Below are 25214 nucleotides of genomic sequence, written 5' to 3'. Positions count from 1 at the left end.
CTGTAGGATTGCAATACTTAACAATTTACTAAATATCTTAGGAATAATAATGTATCATGAGTAATATATCCATCTCGAATGCTAGAATTAACTGGATTCGATTTGATCATATGCCGTCTCTATATTCATTACAACACACAACTATAAAACAATAACTAAAATTAATTGATCATCATGTCTTCACAATATAGTAGTATCCAGAGTCATTTCAAGTCGATGTTGTCATTATCTTCCGGTGCCACAAGCATGTAAACAAGCGTAAAACACGACCTGTTAAACTCATCATCATGTTATTGCAAAAGCAAAACCAAGAAAAGATATTGTTCACAAAAGCTGAACTGCAAAATACATAATACTATGATCAACAACAGACACCAAAATAAGTTAAGCTTCATTTCATCAGTAAGTGTCATCACTAACAAATAGCTCGACCTTGTTTTTATTCAGATGATTTAGACCACTCATTGCTTCCTCCAAACCACTGCTCGCCGCGGCCAAAATATGGGGATCGTTATAGTTCCTGACATCCTGCACAATTGCCCTAACTTTCTTGTAAGGATCAGAGCAATTGAATATATCTGAACCATCTCTCCAATCATCTACAATGGTGGATTTGAGATTTAAGATTTTAAATTGATGGAGAAGTTGAAAATTTGATTTTTGAATTTTGTGAAGCTGTTACAGATAGGAATGGATTGATATCAATCAGTTTTGCATGATTTGTGGGAAAGAAAATCAGTTCTACGTGATTTGTGGGAAAGAAAATCAACTTTACGTTAATATTCCATAGTAAGCGCAACAGACAAGTTTTATAATGTATCACGATTAATGTATTCGAATGAAATTTATGTATCCAGATGACTAATATTTTAAGGGATTTTTATAAAATAGAAAAGAGTAGAGATATGATGTAATTTAGGGTCTTACCTAGGGGTGTGCATTCGGTTTTTTCGGTTTGGTTTTATACTATTCGGTTTAGGTTTTTTGGTTTTTGGTTTAGTGTAACCCAATCCGAACCAAAATAAATTTGGTTTGGTTTGGTTTGGGTTTTTTCGGTTTGGTTAATCGGTTATGTCAATAATTAGAAACATAACAAAGTTATATTTGCAATTTTATATATATATATATTGAATTTCTTAAATATACTTTTTAATATAAATCATAAGTAAAACGTAAAACACAATACTTAAAAGTATATCAATTATAGATGTCCAAACATAAAAAAATAAACTAAATCATAATGAAAATAACTAAAAAGGGACAAAAGTGGTTAACTCCAACTTAATTCTAAATATATATATATATATATATATATATATATATATATATATATATATATATATAAAATTCGGTTTTTCGGTTTTCATTTTTCTAAATCCGAAACCAAACCAAAAAAACAAACAAAGTAAATTATAAATCCAAAACCAAACCAAAAATCCAAAAAACTAATCCAAATTAGAATTCGGTTTGATTTGGTTTGGTTTTTCGATTTAATCCAAATAGTGCACACCCCTAGTCTTACCCTATGAGATTTATTTATTAGGTGTATTATCTTGTATATCAAGTTTTAAAATATTTTATAAAAAAATAATAATATGTGAGGTCATAAAGAATTATGTTTGTGACTAAAGATTTGCAATATAAATGTATTGATGAAATTTTTAGGATAGCCATGTGGAATAATAAATATTCCTACTCAAGTCTGAAAATGAAAAAGGGAAAAAAAGAAACAAAAAACAAAGAAGCTGTATCGGGTAACTTATATTCCTAAAGTTGCCAGCGTTTGAATTCAGAGAAAATCTGTTGCTCAAAGGATGGCTTGCCTGCACGATCACGATTGCGCCGACCATAACTGTTCCTCTGATTGGTCTCTCTTCAAGCATATCGACCTTCCAAAGGTGATAACTTTTTTTTTTCTGTTTTTGTGTTGTTTATTACACTTCAGATTCAAAGATTCCCGATGATTTTCAATCTTTATTAAATACCCACTTCCGATGAACTAATTTTGGCAACTTGGGATTGAATGGGTTGTTGATTTTTCAATTCTTGATTGAACTGCAATCCGATTATTTCATACAACACATTAAAGCTGCTAGCTTTTTGTTGGGTTTCTGGATTATAGTGTCAGTTCCCATGTAGGGTTTTAGTTAGTTGGAATTGGGGGAATGGGGAGGTTTTGAGTATTAGTATTGTAATGAACAACCCTTGTTTTAGTATATCTATTTTGATCTAAAGTTGGAACCTTTAGGTGTAAGTGCAACTATCCCGTGTAGTAATAGAACAGCTCAATTTAGAGTTTTTTGGTGCCTTTTGTTTTGTTAAGCACTATATGTATACAAAATTGAAGTTTCGGAGTGAGTGGGTATAGAAAACTTAGTGGAGTACAGAACTTCTGATTGAATGAGTCTTGAGTGGTTCTAAAGATAGTGTCACTATATACCTTTAACAAGCAATTTGGTGTGTTGGAGGTCTTTTGTTGGCCAGGGTAATTGATCATTTATATTGTAAAGGTATAGTTCTAAGGACCGAGAAAGTTGTAAGGGAAGTTACTTGTCAAAATGGAACAAAATTTCAAATCAAAATGGCAGTGTAATTGTCATTTATGGTTGCCTTGTTAGAAATAGGATTTTCAGACTTGTGCTTCTTGAATTTCACACTCTCACATTACCTTATGCATAGATTTGTTAGCTTCTCCAAGTTCCTTACACTTCCTTTTGTGTTGCCAAAAGGTGTCTGCTCTGAATGAGGCTGTCACGGGAAGTGTCAAATCAGTTTTTAAACCATGGGAGCAGCGTTTGAATTCTTCGGAGGTAATTTTAGTAAAAAAAATGGCTGGATCTAGAGAAATCATAATCCTTGACCTTTTACTTTGTTATCATGTAGTCTGTACTATGTAGTGATGACTCAGTCTGTGCAGGAAATATATTGGATTAATTTTTTCAGATAGAATTTCCAAGATAAATAGTTTCAATAGTCTTCTTATCATAGTGATCCGGTTGAAATGAACAGACATGTTTTAATTGGTGCTTGTTGGAATTAAATATATCCTTTAAACCTACTATTAGATAGGGGAAAAACAAGGTCTTTTTTCTGCAAGGTATTATTAGCATATGTGGTGATATGCCTTAACACATGTACCTTGAATTTTGCTTTCTAGATTGACCTTTATCTGAAAGACTTATTTGATTTAGGGAGAAAATCCTTTCGTAAATGTGATGCTTTTATGATAAAAACAATGTGTAAGTGATGTTTACCAATTCTCAAAAAAAAAAAAAAGGACGTGCAAGTGCATCTAGCCGACAGTGTTTGCTTGACATTGAAAATCTTTCTTCACCTTATTACTTTTAACCTATGTTATTCGGATTCTTCAAAATTGTCATCGGGTGCATGTCGAATCCTTCAAAAGTAGTGCATTTTTGGAGGATCCGACAAGGGTGTGGCAACATTTTTGGAGAGTCCAAGCAACTTAGCTTTTAACATCAACTAGATGTTAGTGTAATTAAAAGTCTCATAGTCTCAGGTAGTTTTAAATTGTCATCCTTATTGATTTTCTTCTTCTTTTTTTTTTACATATTCAAGGCCTCCACTTTCTTTCATTTCTTCGTACTCTGGTAAGAACATAAGGTTATATCAACAAGATGGAGAAGTCTACCTGGGCTGGAAGAGAAGTTGTCTGCCAATAAATAAAAAGATGTATAAAGTCATATGTGTTCAAATTTGCAACATTATTCTTCCTCAAAAACAGAACTCATTCTATATAACCTCCCCCAATATCCAAAAGTAGATTTTGAAAGTGGTTTCTTCAAGTACCTGTGAGACACTTTAACCAAATGGTAGCAAAGTTTGCTCCCTTCTCGGGTAAGCTTAATAGGTTTGTATGATGGATAGAGTTTTGCTGCTTGCTGGTGTGCTTTGTTATTTCTGGATCTTTATATATCATTAAATCTTCTACTCTCTTTGGAGCAAGGACACTTCAAGTTTGAGTTGGTAAAAAATACTAATTAGATTTAAAGAATGATGTGTTGTATCCAGACTAATACCAATCTCTGTCTTTCATAAGTAAAATGTGACAAATTAATCGACCAACACAATCACTTCTTACAAATTACATCTTATTGTCGCATCAAAACCAGACACCACGGTCGTAAAAAAAAAGTGAGATCATTGACTATTTCACTAACTTTCAACTTGCTAACATGAGATCACTGAGGAAGGTTATAAACCAAGGAATACCCCATGGCTAGTGATATTCTTTCTGATAGTAGCAACTAACAATCGTCTTTCATCAAATTGGTTGAACAAAGGTGACAGAGTGCTAACCATTGTTGTTAAAAAATGAACTCTTTTTTGATACACAGTTGTATATGTGTGTTTCATATATATATGAACTTGCCATTATTTTGCGAAACTTTGTCCTTTTCTCTTTCTCTTTGGATGTCTCTATACTTTGATTTATTCTTTGGTACAGGGCCACTTGGAAAGCAATGAAGGTGATCCTGAACTGATTGTTTTCATTCCGTAAGTGTCAACTTTGTTATTTATTCAGCTTTTGCACAACAATCTAGTTTGTTTCTGTTGGGCTGCATTCCTTTCACCCTGCATTTTGACATTCCTTTTCCTCTATGTCTCTCAGTCACCTTCAAAAAGGGCTCTTGTCCCAGCAAATGTTCAGTACTTGAAAGTATAATTTCTGTGTAATTTGAATAGAAAACTAAAGTACTAAACTTTCTGGATGCTTTTCCTATTTTAATTATTTCCCTAATTACAAGTTTTTCTTTCTTGTTGAACATCGTGTGATGTTGTTTGTTCCAATCCTTTCACCCCTAAGGTGTTTTCCTGTCCTTTGTTTGGAATCTACTGTTCTCGTACAAAATAAAAATAATACTCCAAATTGATAAAGTATGAGTGCTGTAAGAAAGGGTTTTACTTTGATTCATGCTGCAGCACTTGTTTCTTTGAGGAAAATGAAGGAAAAATCTTTTAGAGAGGGATAATTGATACGAAGTCTAGAAGTTCTGGATGATGAACAAGAAGCCAAAAGCAAAATATTGTCGATAATAAGAGGATGATTCTTTATAAGGTTGGTTCTAATTCTATTATACACAAAGAGAGTAAATGGAAAAAGGGCTGAGGAGGGAGAGGAGTAACAGTTTTTTCCTTTTGGATTGATTGGTGAATGAAAAGAAAGGAATGAAAGTCATTTGACACTAGTTCCCTTGATGAAGTATTTCTCCTGATAATAATTTGAAGGTCTTATATGGCATTATAAAACATTGTCTTGAGGTACCTCCTTTTTCTCGTCTTCACCCACATGTAGACTCGGAAAACGAAACATATCACTTTGTTCACCTGCATATATCTCCATTTCTCTCTTTCTGCCTGTATCTCCTTGCAAAAATTAATTGAGAAAAGTTAGCATACCCCTTTCCTCCTTCTGCCTTATCTCCGTTTCTCTCTTTCTGCCAGCTTATCTGCTCCCAAAAATCAACTGAGAAAAATTAATGTACCCCTTTCCTCTCCTCTTCTTTCAATTTAAAAGACTGTATAGGGCTAGATTGCTTTGCATATCATGTAGCATGAAAGTTACCGTCTCTTATTACTCATTTATCCCGGCATTAGCTCTCTTTTCGATTAGAATAAAAGAAATTTATCCGTAAGTTAACTTGGCTCAGTCAATAGGATATTTAAATGGTTCTCTACAGCATTTTTTCTGTTTGGACAGAAAGGAACAACAGAATTTTTTAAGGCCACAAAGGAAACATTCTTAGCCTTAAATCTGGAGCTTTTCCTTTGCTAGCTTATTGGTGCAACCTAGCTTTTGGACAAGACTTCGATGCTATGTTAGATAGAATTGAGGAACTGCACAATATGTAACTATATTTTGTAGCACTAGCTTAGTGCTTGATATCCTTATAATAAAATTCGTCATCACTTGTCAAAAAAAGGTAATATCAAATCGTGTGATCATGTTGCCGAAATAGGGGAACTGAAAGTGGTTTGAGAACGGAAAAGTGTGTCTATAAATGTTGATTGTCATTTCTTAATCATCCAGCACCTCCATGTTACTATCATCTTACATTCATAGTTGGCTGATTTTAATCATGATAGGTTCACAGCAGATGTTAAAATCAAGAGCATAGCAATTGTTGGTGGTGCTGATGGAACAAGTCCATCTAAGATGAGGGCGTGAGTATATTATTAACGCTTCTTGCATTATATAGTCCATAAGTTGCTGGTAAAGTTGTTGAGCAGTAGATTTTAGCTGGAGAGGATCTTGTATATGTTCCCTTTCTTTTGGCTAGCGCATTCAGGCTGCTAGAACTTGCAACAAATTTCTTGAAATCCCAGGCATATATACTTCTTTCAATATGCATGCATGCTAGAAGTTCTATCTTCATCTCCACTTAACACACTTTTGCAATTCATCCAGATTCGTCAATCGAGATGGCATTGATTTTTCAGATGCTCAATCTATGCAAGCGATTCAGGTACTTGTATAGTTTGTTTTTTATGTGTGTGTGTGTGTATATATGTATATCTTTTGTTCCTTTTGTTAAGTTTTGTTCAAGTATCTTCTTAAGTTAGCTTTCGAAAGTTTTGAGGCCTTGAACATAACTCTCCTCCTCCACCAACCACTTTTTCTGATATTCATTTTACTTGTAAGGAATGGGATTTAGCTGAGAATTTGCAAGGAGTTTTAGAGTACCAGACGAGGTATTTTGCTCCTTTATCCATAAAATTGCTGCTGCATAGTCTTTATGTCAATTTTGTAGTTGCAATTTCGGAATCGTTCCAATTCATGCATGCGCACACATGGACATTTATATTTCACAAGTACAATCATTTTAATATAATATTTCTTATATTTACTTTGAGCAAAATTGTTCAGAGTACTGTTATAGAAGGTTTTTTATATTCTGGCTGATTATTTTGGTTGTCTCATGCTGTCTGTTAATATCCATTCAGGTATTCCAGGTTTCAAAGTGTGGGAAATATCACTTTGCATTTCCCTGATAATTTTGGTGCTGATACAACACGAATACAGTATATTGGCTTGAAAGGAGAAGCCACACAGGTATTTATAGTGAAATATGTTTGAATTCCATGGTAACTTGCTTCAGAAATTTATCTTGATTTGCTTCCAAAATAATTGTGTACAGATGAAGAGGGATGTTGTTGCAAATATTGTTTATGAGATTATGCCTAACCCCTCTGATCACAAGTGAGTTACTGTTTTCCCTTTTATAAAGATATTTTATTTTTTTGAAACTGGCAACTTTTTCTATATATGTTAGAATCCGAATCTTACAAGAGTTGTAGCAGCCCCATATTTACAAAGTACTACCTACATCTATGATTCTATGATCCTTTGTCTATAATGAGTCTAAAACATCAATGATAGAGACAGGATCATTTAAAAGTAACTGATTACACCAAAAACACAGTAGCAAGATGCAATTAAGCCTAATCTGTTGCATACTGTTCTCTATGCTCTCAAAACACCTAGAATTCCTCTCCTTCCATATTGTCCACCAAATGCTTGCTGGGACTATCCTCCACCTGCCTCTATTCTTGGCCAACAACCCAGCTTGTTCCCAGCTTGTTAAGGCCTCTGTAATTTTCCCAGGCATGCTCCATTGAATGCAAATTCAACATTAGTTATTTTTTGGATTTTTTGAAATGGCTTCACTCACTGGTAGGATCTGAATTATTAAGTTGCATCTTGATTATTAAGAGAAAATTCCTTCAGGTAGTCATCATGTCTAATTTTAGAGAGAATCTGAATCGTGTTAGATTGCTGCATATTGAGTATCAGTATGAAATTCACTCTGGCAATCCCCGATGTCAGATCACTGTATATTGAGTATCACTGTATCAGTATGAAATTTACTCTGGCAATCCCTGATGTCTAAAACTCCCTCGATCCTATTCTTTGATATCATGGAGGTTGAAATGTTTGTTTGATTTGTTTATTATATAAAGTAGTGGAAGAAGAAGACACTATAGTAATTGTTGAAAAGGGCTGAAGAATCGATCACATCAAATTTAAACTATTATTCATCAAATGAATTTTAGTTCTTGAAACTTGTAAAAGTTGGCTCAAATAATTTCAACAGAATTACTTTTACTTATCAAAAAGGTTGTTCAAAATAATTTTATTAGTTGATGGACATCTCAACGGCAGGATTTGATACCTGCATCCGATTGAAGTTGCATTTTAGTGCTCCCCTAAAGTAAAGGAGAACAGAGTAGGGACATTGTTGATTGCTCCTGCTGAATCGCGCACCCCTATTGCCATTAAGAGGAAATTTTTAGGATCTAAGAGTACCACAGATACATAACTGTTCCAACTTTTAAGGAACTAAGAATACCACAGATACATAGCTGTTCTAACTGTTAAGGAACTAAGAATACCACAGATACATGGTTATTCCAGCTGAAATACTTGGAATGATTCTACTGTCAAATATTTTGAGATATCCCCCAAAAATAGAAATAACATTAAATAAGTTGGTGGAGGGGGTATTAGTGTTCTCAATCCTAAATGCATGAGGTGGTTACATATTTTGCTGGCTGTGGATAGTGCTTAAGCTTTTCAACAGAAAGTGTTCTAGCCTGGCGCCCTGTGCTTTTTTTCATTGACTTGCATTGCCCAGCCGTAAACTTCTCCACATGTACATTTACATTACTTCTAGAAAACAAAAAAGGGAAAAAAATATCATGAACATGGTAAAAGCGTCAGAAAAGACAATTGCAACAATTAATATGACAACCGAAGCAAAGGAAGCAACTAGTAATAATAAAAATCGAAGAATAAGATTATAGGAGAGTAATAATAACAATATTGAAAAGAAAAATTAGACAATGCTTGACTACCTACTAACTTTCTATCCTGGATCTTGACCTTCATATCCTTTTGTCTATGAATGTCCTCAATAAGTTGTACTTGTGCCATATCTTGTTTAATCACCTCTCCTCAATACTTCTTCAACCTACTTCTACCTCCCTTCAACGATCAACCTCTCACACCTCCTCAGTGGGGCCTCTTTGCATATCCTCTTCACATGTTCGCACCATCTTAGCCTTGCTTTCATCATCTTGTCTTCCATGGAAGGCACTACCACTTTGTCCCAAATTTCTTCATTTCTAATCCTATATCTCCTAGTATGCCCACACATTTATCTCAACATCCTCATTTCCACTACTTTCATCTTCTGAACGTGTGAGTTTTTGATCGGCCAACACTTTCCCCGTACAACATAGATGGTCTAACAAGCACTTTATAAAACTTACCTTTTAAGTCTTGGTGTCACAATCTTATCACACAATACATCGAATGCGAGCCTCTATTTCATCTACCCAGCTCTAATACGATGTGCAACATCGTCAATCTCCCCATTTCCTTGGATTATTGACCCAAGATACTTAAAACCTTTTCTCTTAGAGATGACTTGTGTATCGATCTTCACGTCTACATCTGCCTCGTAAGTCACGTCACTGTTCTTGCACTTCAAGTATTGTGTCTTAGTCCTACTCAACCTGAACCCAGAGTCTATCTCCAATTATCCAGCATCATTAACCCCGTTTGTCTCATCAATTTATACTATGTCACCTGCAAATAGATACATCGTGGCACCTCTCCTTGGATATGTCGCGTTAGTTCATCCATCACCAAGGCGAATAAAAACGGACTAAGAGTTGATTTCTAGTGATACCGCATCACGACTTGGAAGTGTTTTGAGTCTCCTCCTACTGTCCTCCCCGAGTCTTGGCTCCATCGTACTTGTCATTAATTGCCCTATTGTATGATACAGGTACACCTCCAGCCTCCAAACATCTCTATAGAACCCCCTAGAGACTTTATCTTATGCTTTTCTAAATCAATGAACACCGTATGTAAGCCCCTCTTCCTCACCATGTCCTACTCCACCAATCTCCTTACGAGATGAATGACTTCTGTAGTTGATCGCTCTGGCATGAATCTGAATTGATTCACGGTAATGGAACACCCCTCCTTATCCTCATCTCACCAGTCACCACCCAGCCCCAAACTTTCATATCTAAAAGAATTGTGTAGAAGAGTTGAAAACACTTGTATACGTACTAGTAGAACTTTCTACTTTTCATATATTGTTGGAGCATATAAGATAATCAAAGAAAATTTGATTCTCTGAAGAACTCTCTATTTTCCATATGCATCTTATGTACCAGGGTTTTCTCCTTCACGTCAATAAATTATAATCTTCACAAAAACAAAAAAAAGGGACATGTCCAGATTTGTGTGAGGAAACATTAAAACGTGCATCTGGTGGAGGCATAACAAAGATGTAGCATACCACTTACAATCAACTTTTATTTGTTCAATCATCTATGTAATTTAATTCGGAAATGGTAATTCCCAACTAAAGCAGCAATATATCCATTCTATATTGCCCAAACTTGTGAAAGAAATATAAGTGTGAGTACACATACAATCTATTGACGGTTCTATTTCTCTTCGTCCGCAATCATTCTCTCGTGCCTCATGCCCTTCTTCATATGATAAGGGATCAGTTTGATTGAACATAAATCCCTTTTCATTTATTATCATCTTAAAGAACATTCCAAAATCCCTCAATAGACTACTAGAAAATTTCAAATAATCTTGTTCATAGCAGCTAGTAGCTTAAGCAGATGGTCTTGGGACACTGACCTTACAGTTGTCTGTTCAAATGTGTGGTGTCAACCCTGCAAGGAACGATAGGCTATGCCAAATCTTTTCGATTTTTCCATGATAACCCCACAAGGTGGTTCTGTTTCTGCTTTTGTAACTTTGATGGAAGTTCTGACATGAGTGAGGTGGAGAGGCTGACAGAAAGAAGGCAAAAACCAAGACCTTTTTGCCGGAAGCCAGGCTTGATGAGAATGTCAGCACAATGCTCTCATAATTAATGTCACACATTTCCTGGAATGAATTTCTGTACTTTAACCTGAGCAAGTCCTGCATTTATTGAGGCATAAAAATGTTTCTGACCATGTTTCTATGATCTTTTTCTAATGAGCAAATTATATGTTATTCGGCACAATCTACTCACCTACTATTATCCATTCATCCCCATGTATAAATGTCAATCAGGCTGCACCCTTCTTTCCTTTCTGGTGCAATCTAATCCTGGCACCACCCTTATGACCCCTTCCCTGCCCCCTGTTGAATTTCTCTAATTTGGCGTTATCTCTCTTTTGCATTTACCTGTTGTCCATGAGTCATCTAAACGATGGCATCTATGTATGCAGGACTCAGGCTGAGACTGGCGGAGGCTTTTCACATGTGGAATAAGCTGTGATATATGCAGCTCTTATGAGTATAGTGCTTTCTCTATGATGTACACTGTGGTAAAACTTATATAAACTCAAAAAATGCCCAGGAATTATTAGATAATTTACTGAAAGTTTCATTAACTTCCCCAGACCCCTCCCCCCCCCCCCCCCGCAATATATGCCGAGGAATTATTAGATAATTTACTGAAAGCTTAATTAACTTCCCCAGTTGCCTCTGTCTATTCATGTTTTCTCCTCCCTTTCCCCTGCAGTTTCTCTTTTATTTTCCGGTCATTAATTGATTTTACCATATTATATTATCAAATTAGATGTGTGTTCTTGGTGAATACCCTTTTATTTGATTTGGAGCATTATCCCCACCTCTCATACTGGATTGTATAATTTTGAAGAAGCATCATTAAAGATTTATTTGAAGTCTGAAACTTGTTGGTAGTTTTTGAGAGGGTGTGGTTGATATTTGTTGCAAATACTTGATGATGTTTTACCCAAAATTGAGGTGATGCATGTTAGTTTTGGGATATATTTGATCCAAAACAAATGTTGACGGTATTTTTAGATCAAAATGTTAATTGATGCATTTGCGAATCATTTTTAATACGTTTCATTAGGAGGGTATATTTATCATGTTAAGTGTTTATAGATTGTGTGTCAAAAGTCTTCATTCAACTTTCTTTTTTATATAAAAAATAAATAAAGATGTGCTCAATCAAATGGTGAAAAATAATTGGGATGACCAGCCAATGAAGTAAGATGAAAAGAAAGTAAGGAATTAGGGATTACCAATTTGGTCTTTTTTGTTTCATGAGTAGAATGCACTTAACAGTGTTTGATTCTTTAAATTTGTCAAGTGGACAAAAATGGTCACTTATATTCGAGTGTAGGTTTAAAATTAGTCTCCAATAAAATATTTATCAAACTATGTCCATAAGATTTGAAAAAATTGTGAAAAAAACAAATAAGAAAATTAGCGAGAGCCCGCATTAAAAGGCAGACACTACTGAAAAAGGCCAAATAACGAGGAACAAAATTGATGGACATCAGTTCGTTCTAGGACAAAATCAATGAAACTAACGTTGAAAAATAGTAATTCTGAATACAAAATTGACAGACTCCGTTGGTTCAAATCGAGGGAATACATCGTCTAGCCATAATATACAAATCTTATTTTTTATTAAAAAATGATATAAAAATAAATACTTTCATTTTTATATTTTTACTTTTGAATCGCAGCCTCACACTTTATAAAAATCGACAATAGTCTATCAGTTTTTCATTAAAAAAACATTAAATATTGATTTTTCAATTGAAGTCTCTTTTCTCATAGTTTCTGTTAAATCTAATCTTATAGAGTTTGATAAATATCTTTTTGGATATTAAAAATGCTAAACTTTGACAACTTAGAGGATCAAAACTGGTAAAAGCATACTTAAAAGGACAATTTATCCATATGCATTAATCTCAATAGGCTTTAGAATATTTTATATAATTCACTTAACTATATACTAAGAGGGTGTTTATCAATTTTTAAGTAGTTTTCAGTCTTCAAGAGTGTTTGAATATTTTAACGACGATTTTAATAAGTTAAAAGTTAAAATAGGTATCTCTATTTTTCAGTTTTTAACTTAAAAGTTACTTAAGTTTGACTCCTTAAAAATTATTTTTTAAGCTAAGCCAAACAACCCTAAATAATTGAGAATAACAAAGTATTTTTTTTTCAAATTTTGAGTCAAATATAGGTAAACTAGACATGGTTGCCCGTGCACGCACGGGCCCAATATTTTTTAAGTGATAACTATCACAAATATTGGTAGGACGACGATTAGTAAAAGGTTGATAATATATACACATATGTTTATGCATTACATTTTTAGGCGATAAACTATCACAAATATTGATAGGATCCGACAACAATTAGTAAAAGGTTGATAATTTATACAGACATGTTTATACATTACATTTGTAATTGCACTGCTTATACATACATATTGTGAGTTATTACCTCAGATGATCACTCAATTATGCACTCTTCTCTCAGAAAGTCACTCAACTTTGAATTTTAACTCAAAAGTCACTCAACTATCTACTCTTTCCTCAGAAAGTCATTCAATCTATTTAATTATTTTTTTAATTAAAATTTACTGATTTAATTGTTTATATAACAAACTAAAATTTTAAAAAATAAAAAATACCATTTAAACCATTTAATGATCCATTTAGGATTAAGCGCAAAATAAAATGGGTCATATTATATTTTTTTTAATGGGTCGGGTTAGGTGGGTGGATCACTAAATGGTTTAAATGGTATTTTTTATTTTTTTTAAATTTTGGTTTGTTATATAAATAATTAATATCAGCAAATTTTAATTAAAAAACAATTAAATAGATTGAGTGACTTTTTGAAAGAAGAGTAGATAGTTGAATGACTTTTGAGTTAAAATTCAAAGTTGAGTGACTTTCTGAGAGAAAAGAGCATAATTGAGTGACTTTTGAGTTAAAATTAAAAATTGAGTGACTTTCTGAGAGAAAAATGCATAGTTGAGTGACCATATGAGATATTAACTCTACATATTGCTTATGCATTACATCTGTAATTGCACTGCTTAGGCACGTTTACACTATGCTATTTACATAATAGATGGTGGTGGTGCGACGTTGTAGTTGACAAAATACCTGCAATAGGAAGGAGAAGTGGTTAAAGTTGTGGATGTGCAGCGTAATAAGAATGGAGTATGGTTGGTTGTGACATACCTTGTTAAAAAATCAGGTGTCATGCATCTGTTGTGCAATATTATTCCAACTTCCCATAGAAGGCACATAGGCAAAAAAATAGCAAGCTGAGGTTTACGTTGCTGCAGAAATTTCGTGGGAAATCTTTTTTTTTTTTTTTTACCCTCCCTAGGAGTTCCCACCCCTTTTGCTTCCTTGGTGACTCGAACTCGTAACCTTCAGGAAGTGAGGGGTGTTTACCGTCCGATCAACTCCCTCTCGTCATTTTGTGGGAAATCAAATGTGAGAAAAGAAAAATTATTTTAGTAACATGGCAATAAGCAATTCAAACAGCAGAGTATATTTGTACATAATAATTGTGAGACTTCTCTCAACTTAGGCATGCACATATCTTTTATATTGCGGAGGCAATCCAAAAGCAGCTTTAAGTTGTTGAAAGCAAGTAGAAGATGAGTAAAATTATTTTACACGCACCAGAAAAAGCAGCAATAAGAGACTGACAAAGCGGAAATAATTATAGAAAACGAAAGGCCAACACCTAACAAAGTGTAGAAAGTTGAACAAACTTGAGAACAGTAATCACAATGACACGAACAAAAGTTTGAAAAAGAGTGAAATTACCAGTTTAGTTTAGACAATTATAAGGGATTTTGCCATTTATGTGAGAGCAGGGTTCGCAAACAACTGTTCTCGAGGTTAAGTTTTAAGTTAAGGATTGCTCCTTGCATAGACTAATCTTCTCGCTTTACTTAAAATGGACAATTAAAATGAAACATCTATTTTTGACATAAGAATATTTTTTGCACAACTCTGTCATGTCCGTGTACTTCAAATTAGGCAGGCTGTTGCATCAACAAATGGAATCAGTTAAATCCAGTATTTGTTCAGACTTTCTACTGCATCAACAAATGGAATCAGTTCAGTCCTTAATTGAAGTCAAATTTCTACTGGCCACACGATGCAAATTATGTGAATTGATGCCTTATGACAAAGTAAGGCCATTTTAGTACATACTACAAAAAAATGATCATTTATAGTGTTCATTAATGATGGCCAATAGGTTTTACCACTCCAAATAATAATGCAGCAGGTATTTAAGTGTAGGTAGCACAGCCTCGAAATGATGCTATGAGGCCATAAATGCTAGTGTGAATACCGATTCATTGACAAATATATATAGTGGAGTCAGAGTATATTTACAAATCGGAGATACTGATTTCTCCCCTCTGACCCCTTTCTGCTTGTTAATTAAGAGTTAGTCTGATACTTCCTCTATGTGCTAATTGTTTTGCAGCGACTCCTACAAATAACTCAACAGTAGACCATCAAACAGCTAACTCATTCAGAACACATGTTAAAGAGATCAAGACCTTTGGGTGTATCAGATGAAGTATGATATGGGAGAGCTAGGATTGCTAACAGAGTTTCAAGATTTGGGTAATGTTCAGTGGCTTAATTTATAGGTATATGTGGAACTTGTTGATTGCGTTGACAATTGTACTTATCATGTATGGATGAATGTTTTTGTAGTCTCAGCTTAATAGACTTACCGCTGAAGGTGCTCGTCATGCAAGAGAAATATTATGTGCCGCCTCTTTCAGGCTTATGGAAAATACCAACTAGTTTCATTCTTGAGGTATGAGTTAGTTTCTCTATTGCAATCTGACTAACATCTTCATCACTTTTGACTGAAGTATTGAATTATCTTAATTATTATTTTTCTTTTCTCATTATTTTGTCCAGAATGATGCTAAATTTTGACAAGGTTATGGCTTTCAGGTAACAAAACTCTTCATCTTATGGATCAATGATTCTTTTGTGCCCTTTTATTGATTGGAAGAGTTATATTAGAAATCTTATAAGAACATGAAATGCTGATACCATAACTATCCACACGACTTGGCTTAGACACAGAGAATGTGGAATTCCTATTAGCTAAACTTTAACGCTATAGGATTAATTAGAACACTTGGTAAATAATTACTTTTTGAAGTTCTTTATCCCTTATTCACTATGTTTAGTCATGTATTTAAAATTTTCAGTTTGTAGTTGCTCACTTTTTTGTTGTTTAGCATCAAAATAATGACTAAAGTGAAGTCTCTATAATTTTTTGTATGTACAAAGTAATCACATTTTTAGCAGCTTTAGCCTTTGCTTTTTATATTGCTGCTACAATTAATGCATCGGGGAGGAGAAAATGATTCATATCAAAAGTGACTTTCAGTAGTTCCTTTTTATATAGTTATGTCTTTCATGACATTTTAGCACCTCTGTTATTGGATCTCTCAAAATCAAATATTGATTTCATGTCACTTACTGCAGGTGGCTAGCTAAGAAGATCACCATATGGATCTTACCAATGTAGATCATGCGAGTTCTCATAGAATATTAATTCTAGAATATGATATGGTTATTTCTCTTCGGATGGATGTAATATATTGTTCCTTAACATTTAAAGAATTTTGTTATGTTTATATTTTCATATATGATGATTAATTTGTTTCAATAATCTTCTTCCTTATATGTTTGTGTCAATACTTACTGTATAGCAAATAAATAAGCTTTGAGCAATTAAATTGGAGTAGAAATAGAATGAAATTATGAGAATAAAAAAATGAAATAACGGCTGATGCATTAAACACAGTATGGCGGTTTAAAACAGTCACTCAATCTGCACATATAAATTACGACGGTGCTAAGCTGTTGTATTAAACAATTATAACCCCGTTCTATACAAATTACAATTACGGCGGTTTTGGCAGCAATAATTTGTGACAGACGCGCCAGAAATCAGTTAAAACCGTCGCAATGCCCTTATAAAAACTGCCGCATTTCATCCGTTTTTTTTTGTAGTGATATATATATAACGAGCAAACATTGATGAATTAGAAGGGCATCGTCCAACCAGCTAATACAACCTCCTTTGCTGAATTAGAAGGATTGTATTCTAAGAATCCATAGTCTGCAATGAGTTTTACCATTAATGATATTAATCTTTGTTCATGCTTCTTTGCGCATTTTTTCGTAGTTACGTTATTGAACGTCATCGTAACTTCTCCTCTTTTCCCCTTCTTTCTTCTTGGAATTAGTTAATTTCCATCTTCTGTTTGTTCCTGACTTCAATATCAGAGAACTAATAGATCGTGCAGAAAAGAAGAATACACACATCCAATTGTTGCATTTAAATTCTATCAATATGTACATAGTACGTACATATATAATTACATTTTTTTTGTTTCTCTTTTTAGTAAAGCTTGCATTTGTTTGATTGGAAATTGGATAAGGCACTAACACTTGATCATTTTACAGGGGTTGTTGGCTAGAGATGGTTATGCTCTAATCCCACCCTAATCTTGAGGGAAACGGGTCACCTTTTGTTGATACGTAAATAGTTGCTCATATTATTATATGTAAAGAAATGTCATGTATAATGCTTCCATAGACGTAAAAAGGTAGCAACTATAAACATGTTTAGTTCCAAATATATGTAACTATGACGACAATGAATTTCTTTTCTATAATTTTATATCGAAACAAAAATACTATTCTTTTGATGTCAAAATTTCTAGCACAAATCACATTAGAAATGAAGGCTCTTTTAGAAGTAAACAAATAGGAACACAAATATACGCATTTGAAAGTGAAATCATCCATCTATATATGTTTATTCACAGAGAATGATTAAAACACAAACTGAAACTACCCATACATGAAGTATTGCTAGTTTAAGTTATCCACTCTTTTGAAAAATTTCCTTGTCAACTTCAATAGACAAAAAACTGCATATTCTTAGAATAACATTGTCACTCGATTGTGTCATCAATTTCGAGAATAATTGCACACTCTGAGTACTCCGCTGTTAGCACATCTATGACAAGCATTTTTGGGGGGATAAGTTGGAAATATGCATTGAATCCTCCATCGTAATTGCAGCTATACAAATCTAGAGTTACCAATGAGAAAAAAGAATCAGAACCTGGACATCACCGGCCTCTTGCAATGACCTTTACCTCCCCTTCTTAAGGCTTAACTCAAGAAAATACAGTCAATTTCTATGTTGCACAGATAAGAAAAATTGGTTAATTAGTATATTACACATCAATTTGATTTTGCTAGGTGCATTATAGGCGACACAGGGAAGCACATTCGGAGACCCACCATTATTGCATTCTCTGTGACAATATATTATTATATGATAAATATATAGTGTTCGTTTGAAAGCATTCAATAACACACGCACCAGATGGCCCATATTAGAGAATGTTAGCCTGAGACCTAATAAACGCAAGGTCAAAATCCTTACACCCAAATGACAACTCATTTTTCTCTCAATCCTACATCTATGTATTTTCCAAAAAAGAAATATGGACAAATGAGGCGGAAATATTAACTGTAGAAACAGAGGTGAGAAAAGAAACGTGAATCTCAGCAATTACTTGTTCTGATTCTACATATTGATCGTTTTGAACTAAAAGCAAACTTTTGGGTGGAATATTCACATTATGTAGAATATCTTCACTCTCAATAGTTATATACAAATTTTAGGGTATTGCTCTTGATCGGGGTAGAATGATCATAAATTGACATGGAGTTAGGATTTGAGTATAATGCAGGTGGTTTTAGGTCATTTTTCCTTTATTGTTGTGTTTTATTATTGTTTTTAGACCAAGAACAAGTCAAAGCATTGCAAAAGGGGACAACTCGAACTCTTTAGAGTTTCCAAGGCTTGATTCGAGGTACGTGATGGTTTGTTTGTTTTCCAAAGTATGTAATGTGTGCATGTAAACTGCTTTGTAGTATTATTTGTTCGATACATGTGGGGGAAACTAAAAGGCTAATGTAAAATGACCTCATGTGATAATCTCATGCGGTGAACCTATTTATTTACTTGTGGTTTCAAATTGGTTGTTCATTGTGATTGTGATTGTGCATGTTGTTTGTGATTAATGGTTGGCTCAGGTACACGATACTAATGATTGACTTGCATACCACGCATGGTATGAATCATTAATGGTTGGATTGGGTACAGTGCCGATACACTAATCATTTGTGTATGGATTTCATAAGAGGATCAGGTATGTGCATTTTGTGATCATATGGGACATGTTTCACGTGCATGGGCTAAGTCAAGGTTGTGATTGAGGATATGTATTATGTTGTGTCTGTTGGTATATGTGTTAACATGTATTATTATTTTGTAGTTACTTGTTTACAATCATATTTTGAAACTGATAGTATGATCCTACCGGTACATATTATGTATTGATATTGTACTTACTCTTTTCTTGTTGAGTACAAGGCATATTCATGTGGTTGATACGAGAACTCAGTTGAGAGACGCCTAACCTTCGAAGCCAAGGTTAAGTTGCTCTTCTGGACTGCCATGGGTTCTTCTTCATTTCTTAGTGTATCTTTTCGGACTTAGACATTTCGTAGACTTTAGTTTATTGTTTTCTAAGTTTTCGGGGTTCCATCCCCATTCTTGATTATTTAGAGTTATGGTTCTATGACTTTCCTATTCTAGAGAGTTAAATTTCGCGAATGGGTTTTATTAAATGATGGAGTTTATGGAAACTCTAGTCTTTATCTATTTTAACTGCTATTTCGTTGTTTTATTTCATGATCTGATTTCTATAGTGAATCTTGATTGGTTAAGTTGGGTTAGTAATTGATTTTTTCACCAAAAAATTAGTATGAGTGCCACTCATGACAAGATCGTGACAAATCCATCTATATATTTCGATAACTATAAGATCCTCAATAGCTATTTTGACTATTGATTCAAATCATTTTCATTATAATTTATCTGTATCTTACAGTGAATTAATTAAGAGTTCTTCAAAAGTCAATCAAGAAAATAAGATAAAGAGATGGTATTAAATTTGCAAAATTATTTTTCTTATGATACAAGATATGTTGTTATGTGTTGAAACATTCTATGTTGACATGTTTGGGTTGGCTATCAATCTTCATTATATTAATGTCATCATAAGTTCAATTAATTGGTGTCAAAGACTTTGGGAGATTTATTACCTATTTAATATGTTATAACTTGAGTCAATTAATCTAAACCATTTATAAATGATGCACTCAATCCTAGGAGCAAGCAACCTAATTTGATCACACACTATTACAAATAAAGATTTTTTTAAAGCGTGAATCAATGAAAAATTTGTATATAAAACATATTTTTTCTACTCATTTCTTATTGAATCAGTTCCCGACAAAATGCACGATGACAAACAATTTTTTGCTAAAATAGTGATTTTTTTTATAAAAAAATTCGTGTGAAATTATTTTTTCTTTTCTAATCAATTCAATCAAAATATCCGTGACAATAGCCGCTCAATATTATTGAATAGAAAATCTCAATCAAGATTAATCGTATCATTTTGTGCAGAACATGTATTTGAAAATTGAAAATCAACCTTTAGATTTTGTCTTTTATTTCAAATATTCAAAAAAATATTATCATCCAAACATTATTCTATTAGTACAATATTTTACACACCTCGTACAATTACAAATGGATGATTTGAAGTGGTTGTTTCAACTAAGCTTAAAAAATCTCTGAAGTCTTGTTTAAGAGTCTTGAATATCATCTACAAGTTTCAACGTAAATAATTACTAAAAAGATAAAAATTACTAATAAATTTTTAAATTCAAATATTCAAAACATACTATCGGAGGTCCAAAAGTTGCTCAATTGAATATTCCTGTAGTTTCCTATGAAAACCCCATTGATCAAATTTCCATGGTTATAAGAGATTTTTGTAAATGGCCTCCAATCCCCACATTATTTGCCTAAAAAATAATTAAAATAAAATAATGAACAAATATATTTAAAAAGTTAAATCAACAAAGATAAATGTTATAAATTTACTGATTTTTTTTTTGAAAAGCATATCTCAGTATATAAGTACACGCTCTCCAAAAATCTTCCACATCTCAGGTTTTTTATGTCATTCAACCAATTGCTAAAGGGAGGTATCTTTTCCACAATAATAATTCCTTGCCTTTTTTTCCATCTCCTAAGACCAAGTGTCCTTGTGACATAGGGAGACTTAATTTGGCACAATACATTAAATAATTTTTCAGCATCTCCAAAATTCTGATAGTGTAGTGCACTAGCGTTGATAGATAACTCAGAATTGCTAAAATGCAAATTGCAATCCCATAGATTGGGTGAACCTATCACTCTACTTCCAAGGGTAAAAAGTTGAATATTATTGGGAAAAGAGTCCATTACACGGTAACAAAAGAAATGTGGTACAACTATCCTGCAATAAAATGATAATAAAACATAAAAAATGAAACTGTATACTTGAGTTTGTCATTTACTTGAATTGATTTGCGAAATGGTTCAATAATCCTTTTAATCGGTCAACTTCAAATTTTGAATATTTATGACATTTTAATTTCATCCTCTTTTGAGTTTCAAGTTTAATTATCTAACTGACATTTTCTATTATTTAAAAATAATGAATAGATATATATATAGATGCTAAAATATATAATATATTGTGTTGTATCAATTCATCATGGTTCATGAAATGGCATATGGGCTAAGATCTTACGAGCTTAGAAATTTAAGGGATCAAATTGGGCTAGTTTATTATTTTAATAAATTAAAAATACCAAGTCTAATTCAAATAATAAATGTTAGTGCACTAAAATATGGGATATATATATCAACTCTGAGAAATATATAATATATTGTATCAATTCATTATATTTCACGAATGATATGGTTTTAAAAAATGGGAAGAAATTTAGGTAGAAGGATGTTTTTTGTGAAAAAAAAATATTTAAAAGTATTTAATTAAGTAATAAAGAAAAAATGATACGTAAAAGATTTATGTATCAACTCATTCTTTGTTGTAATGCAATGACTATTTTTTTCAACAATATCCAATATTTTAAAATTGCAAAAGTAAAGTGAAAGATACAAACAATCTTTAAGATTAAGTCTTTAACAATTAATGTTAGTGCACTAAATCATCTGATGTTGTGTTGAATCAACTCCTTAGGTATAAACATTAAAAAAACATTATCCGTCTCTATTTACTTATTAAATTTTTTTAATTTGATTTCTTTTTTTATTTGTCATTTTTGACAGATCAAGACGGATAATTTTTTTTAATCGTATATTTAATTTATTAATATTGAATTAATTTTTTTGAAAAATGTAATAACTAGGTATGTTTGAAAGCGCCTATATATTAATAAGGATAAAATGATAAACTTACTAAACCAATTTTTATTTTCTTAATATCTGTGTCAAATCAAAATTAAACAAGTAAAAAGGAATGAGGAGAGTAATTTTCATGTCTTTTAAATTAATACAAGATGTTATAATTTTGTTGTATAGTAATGCATAAGAATGCATTATATTTTCTTTTCAAAATTTTATGTTTTTTCTTAGTAACCGAGTTACAATTAGACGAAAATTTCATTATTTTGACTTCTTCAATTAATAAAAACTCTATTATTTGGGTCAATTATTTGTCAAAGTTTAAAATCAAAACAAAACCAGCCAAATATAATATATATTTATTGGTTTGGTTGTTCTCGATTTTGGTTCGGTTATTAATTATATATAAAAAAAATTCATTCAAAAGTGGGAAAAAGACAACAATTCATTCATAACAAAAATAGTCCGAACGACTATCATTATAGAACTTTCGATCACTTTATTTACTGTGGATAAAGTTTCAAAAATCACCATTTTGATCTAAAAGAAAGAGACAATGACATCTAGTCCCACCAAGAATTCTCATAGACAGTTTTAAACGTTCTCATTTACATGAAACCAATAAGATAAATGTTCTTGTCTTGAACATTTTTATTTTAAAATAAATTATAAATAAATTTTGATGAAAACATATAAGATATTTAATATATGATGTATGTATAATAATAAAATATATGTATATCATTTATCGGCTCGATTCGACTATTCCTTTGGGTTTTTTTAAAAACAAAATCAATATCAAACAAAATATTATCGATTTTCAAAAATAAAAAACCAAACCAATCTCAAACCCAAATCAAATTGATTTATTTAACTAATTTAATTCAATTTGTATCGATTTTTATCCAAACCGTGAATACTCCTAGTCATTAACATTAGAAATGGAGTAACTCCATATCAAATCTTTATTTGAGTTTTTCAAGTTTGCAACATTAGAACTTCATCTAATATTTTAGAATTTTGAATTAAACTATTCAAATTATTATATAAGCCAATAAATTTTTTGACAACAAAAATCAACGTAGTATATTGAAAGAAAATGGTTAATATACAGATTTAGCATTTGGATTAAACACATAGAATCTTATTTTATAAATTCAAACAACTTGTTAAAATTGATTGTAACCATAAATTTTATGTTTTCCTAATAAGTTCTAATCTTCTTTCATATGTGTTGAGTAAATGTTTCCACTTTTTATATTAGCCATAATGCTTATTTTTTCCTAAAAATAATAAATTAAAATAAGTCAATAAAGTAACTAATTAAACCAAATGAATCAAAATGTGTGCATAAGTTTATCAATTACAAAAATAATAAATTCTAGAGTTCATCTCTCTTCGTCTTCGCTGATTATTAGGTATATATATCTTCAGCTTAGAATGCAATTCCAATATGGTCCCATGACCAAGCTATTATAAATAATTCCTGCGATCCTAGAAAATATGAGTTCAATCTCATTGAAAGGATTGACTATAAAATGTGTGTGTTCACAAAAGTTTCTAATCAACATTATTATTTCAGCCTAAAAAATCTCTGAAGTCTTGTTTAAGAGTCTGAATATCATCTACAAGTTTCAACGTAAATAATTACTAAAAGATAAAAATTACTAATTCTTTTAATCGATCAACTTCAAATTTTAAATGTTTATGACATTTTAATTTCAACCTCTTTTGAGTTTCAAGTTTAATTATCTAACTGACATTTTTTTATTATTTTAAAATAATGAATAGATATATATGGATGCTAAAAAATATATAATATATTGTGTTGTATCAATTTATCATGGTTCACGAAATGACATATGGGCTAAGCTCTTACGAACTTAGAAATTTAAGGGATCAAATTGGGCTAGTTTATTATTTTAATAGATTGAACATTATATGGGTTGCGAACTACGTCAGATCAAAAGTATTAGTGCACTAAAATACGAGATATATATAAACTCTGAAAAATGTATAGTATATCACTATATTGAGTTGTATCAAATTCATCATTGTTCACGAATGACATGATTTTAGAAAATCGGAAGAAAATCAGGTAGGAGGATGATTTTTGTGAAAAAAAAATATTTAGATGGTATTTAATTAAGTAATAAAGAAAAAGATGACATGTAGAAGATTTATGTATCAACTCATTCTTTTGTTGCAATGCAATGAATATTTTTTCAACAATATTGTTATGCCGTAATTTTACTAGCTTTAGAAAAAATATTTTTTGAAATGTCATAAATATAAAACAATTTGAGAAAAATACTTAGAAAAGAGTCGTCACTTAATTTTTTACAAAAATTAAGAAAACTTATAATTTAAAAAGACTAACAGATTAAGTCTTTAAAAATATAAAGAAAATGGGTACGAAGTTCTCATTAAGACTTCAAGAAGGTTTTTAAAGCATTTGAAATGTCCTCTAACATGCGGTTATCTTACGACTTAGATTAAATATTTTTGACTATTTTTTAGGAAAATGATTATAAAAATAATTTACAATATTAACTTGAAACAATAGTTAAACAAAGAACAATTTTTATTTTTAAGAAAAAGGGACCTTAATTGAAATATTTGAATGTAATTACAAGTGATTAGAATTTTAACAAAACTAGATTAATTAGAATTTATTCGAACATATTTTAGAAATAATAATTTGAACAAAATTGGTTAATTTAAGCATGAAAACCATTTTAAATTGATCGGAGAATAAAAGGTTTGGATTAAATTTTTGAGAAAATGACCAAGTAAGGAAATGAAATCATTTTATTTCTTTATTTATGTATTTTTATTTTATTTTATTATTATTATTTTTTAAGTTTATTTTTAGAAATATACTTAAAACAATTTTAAAATAAGTAAAAAAATTGATTAAGTGAAAAGCATTAAAGACCATATTTTTTAAGGACAAAGAGATTTAATTTAATTA

General features: G+C 31.9%; 1 protein-coding gene across 2 annotated transcripts in view; it reads left to right on the top strand.

The window, feature by feature from the left end:
• The first annotated feature begins 1710 nt into the window (after nucleotides 1–1710).
• The window catches only part of LOC125838739 (uncharacterized), a 212914-nt gene continuing 189410 nt past the window's right edge, over nucleotides 1711–25214 (top strand). The window contains exons 1-9 of one of the 2 annotated variants that reach the window (XM_049517781.1): nucleotides 1711–1898; nucleotides 2730–2810; nucleotides 4469–4518; nucleotides 6109–6186; nucleotides 6431–6488; nucleotides 6665–6714; nucleotides 6967–7075; nucleotides 7161–7222; nucleotides 11275–11320. In XM_049517781.1, the coding sequence (XP_049373738.1) occupies nucleotides 1815–1898; nucleotides 2730–2810; nucleotides 4469–4518; nucleotides 6109–6186; nucleotides 6431–6488; nucleotides 6665–6714; nucleotides 6967–7075; nucleotides 7161–7222; nucleotides 11275–11317 (615 nt within the window). In that variant the 5' untranslated portion in view covers nucleotides 1711–1814 and the 3' untranslated portion in view covers nucleotides 11318–11320. Of the gene's footprint in view, nucleotides 1899–2729; nucleotides 2811–4468; nucleotides 4519–6108; nucleotides 6187–6430; nucleotides 6489–6664; nucleotides 6715–6966; nucleotides 7076–7160; nucleotides 7223–11274; nucleotides 11527–25214 lie in introns of those variants that run through there. The other variant, XM_049517780.1, reaches the window with a different exon arrangement.

Source organism: Solanum verrucosum, unplaced genomic scaffold, assembly GCF_900185275.1.
Source record: "Solanum verrucosum unplaced genomic scaffold, falcon-dt-bn FXZP01000182.1, whole genome shotgun sequence".
Lineage (NCBI taxonomy): Eukaryota > Viridiplantae > Streptophyta > Magnoliopsida > Solanales > Solanaceae > Solanum > Solanum verrucosum.
Note: the sequence above shows the minus strand (reverse complement) of the source record. Positions and strands in the feature narration are given on the sequence as shown.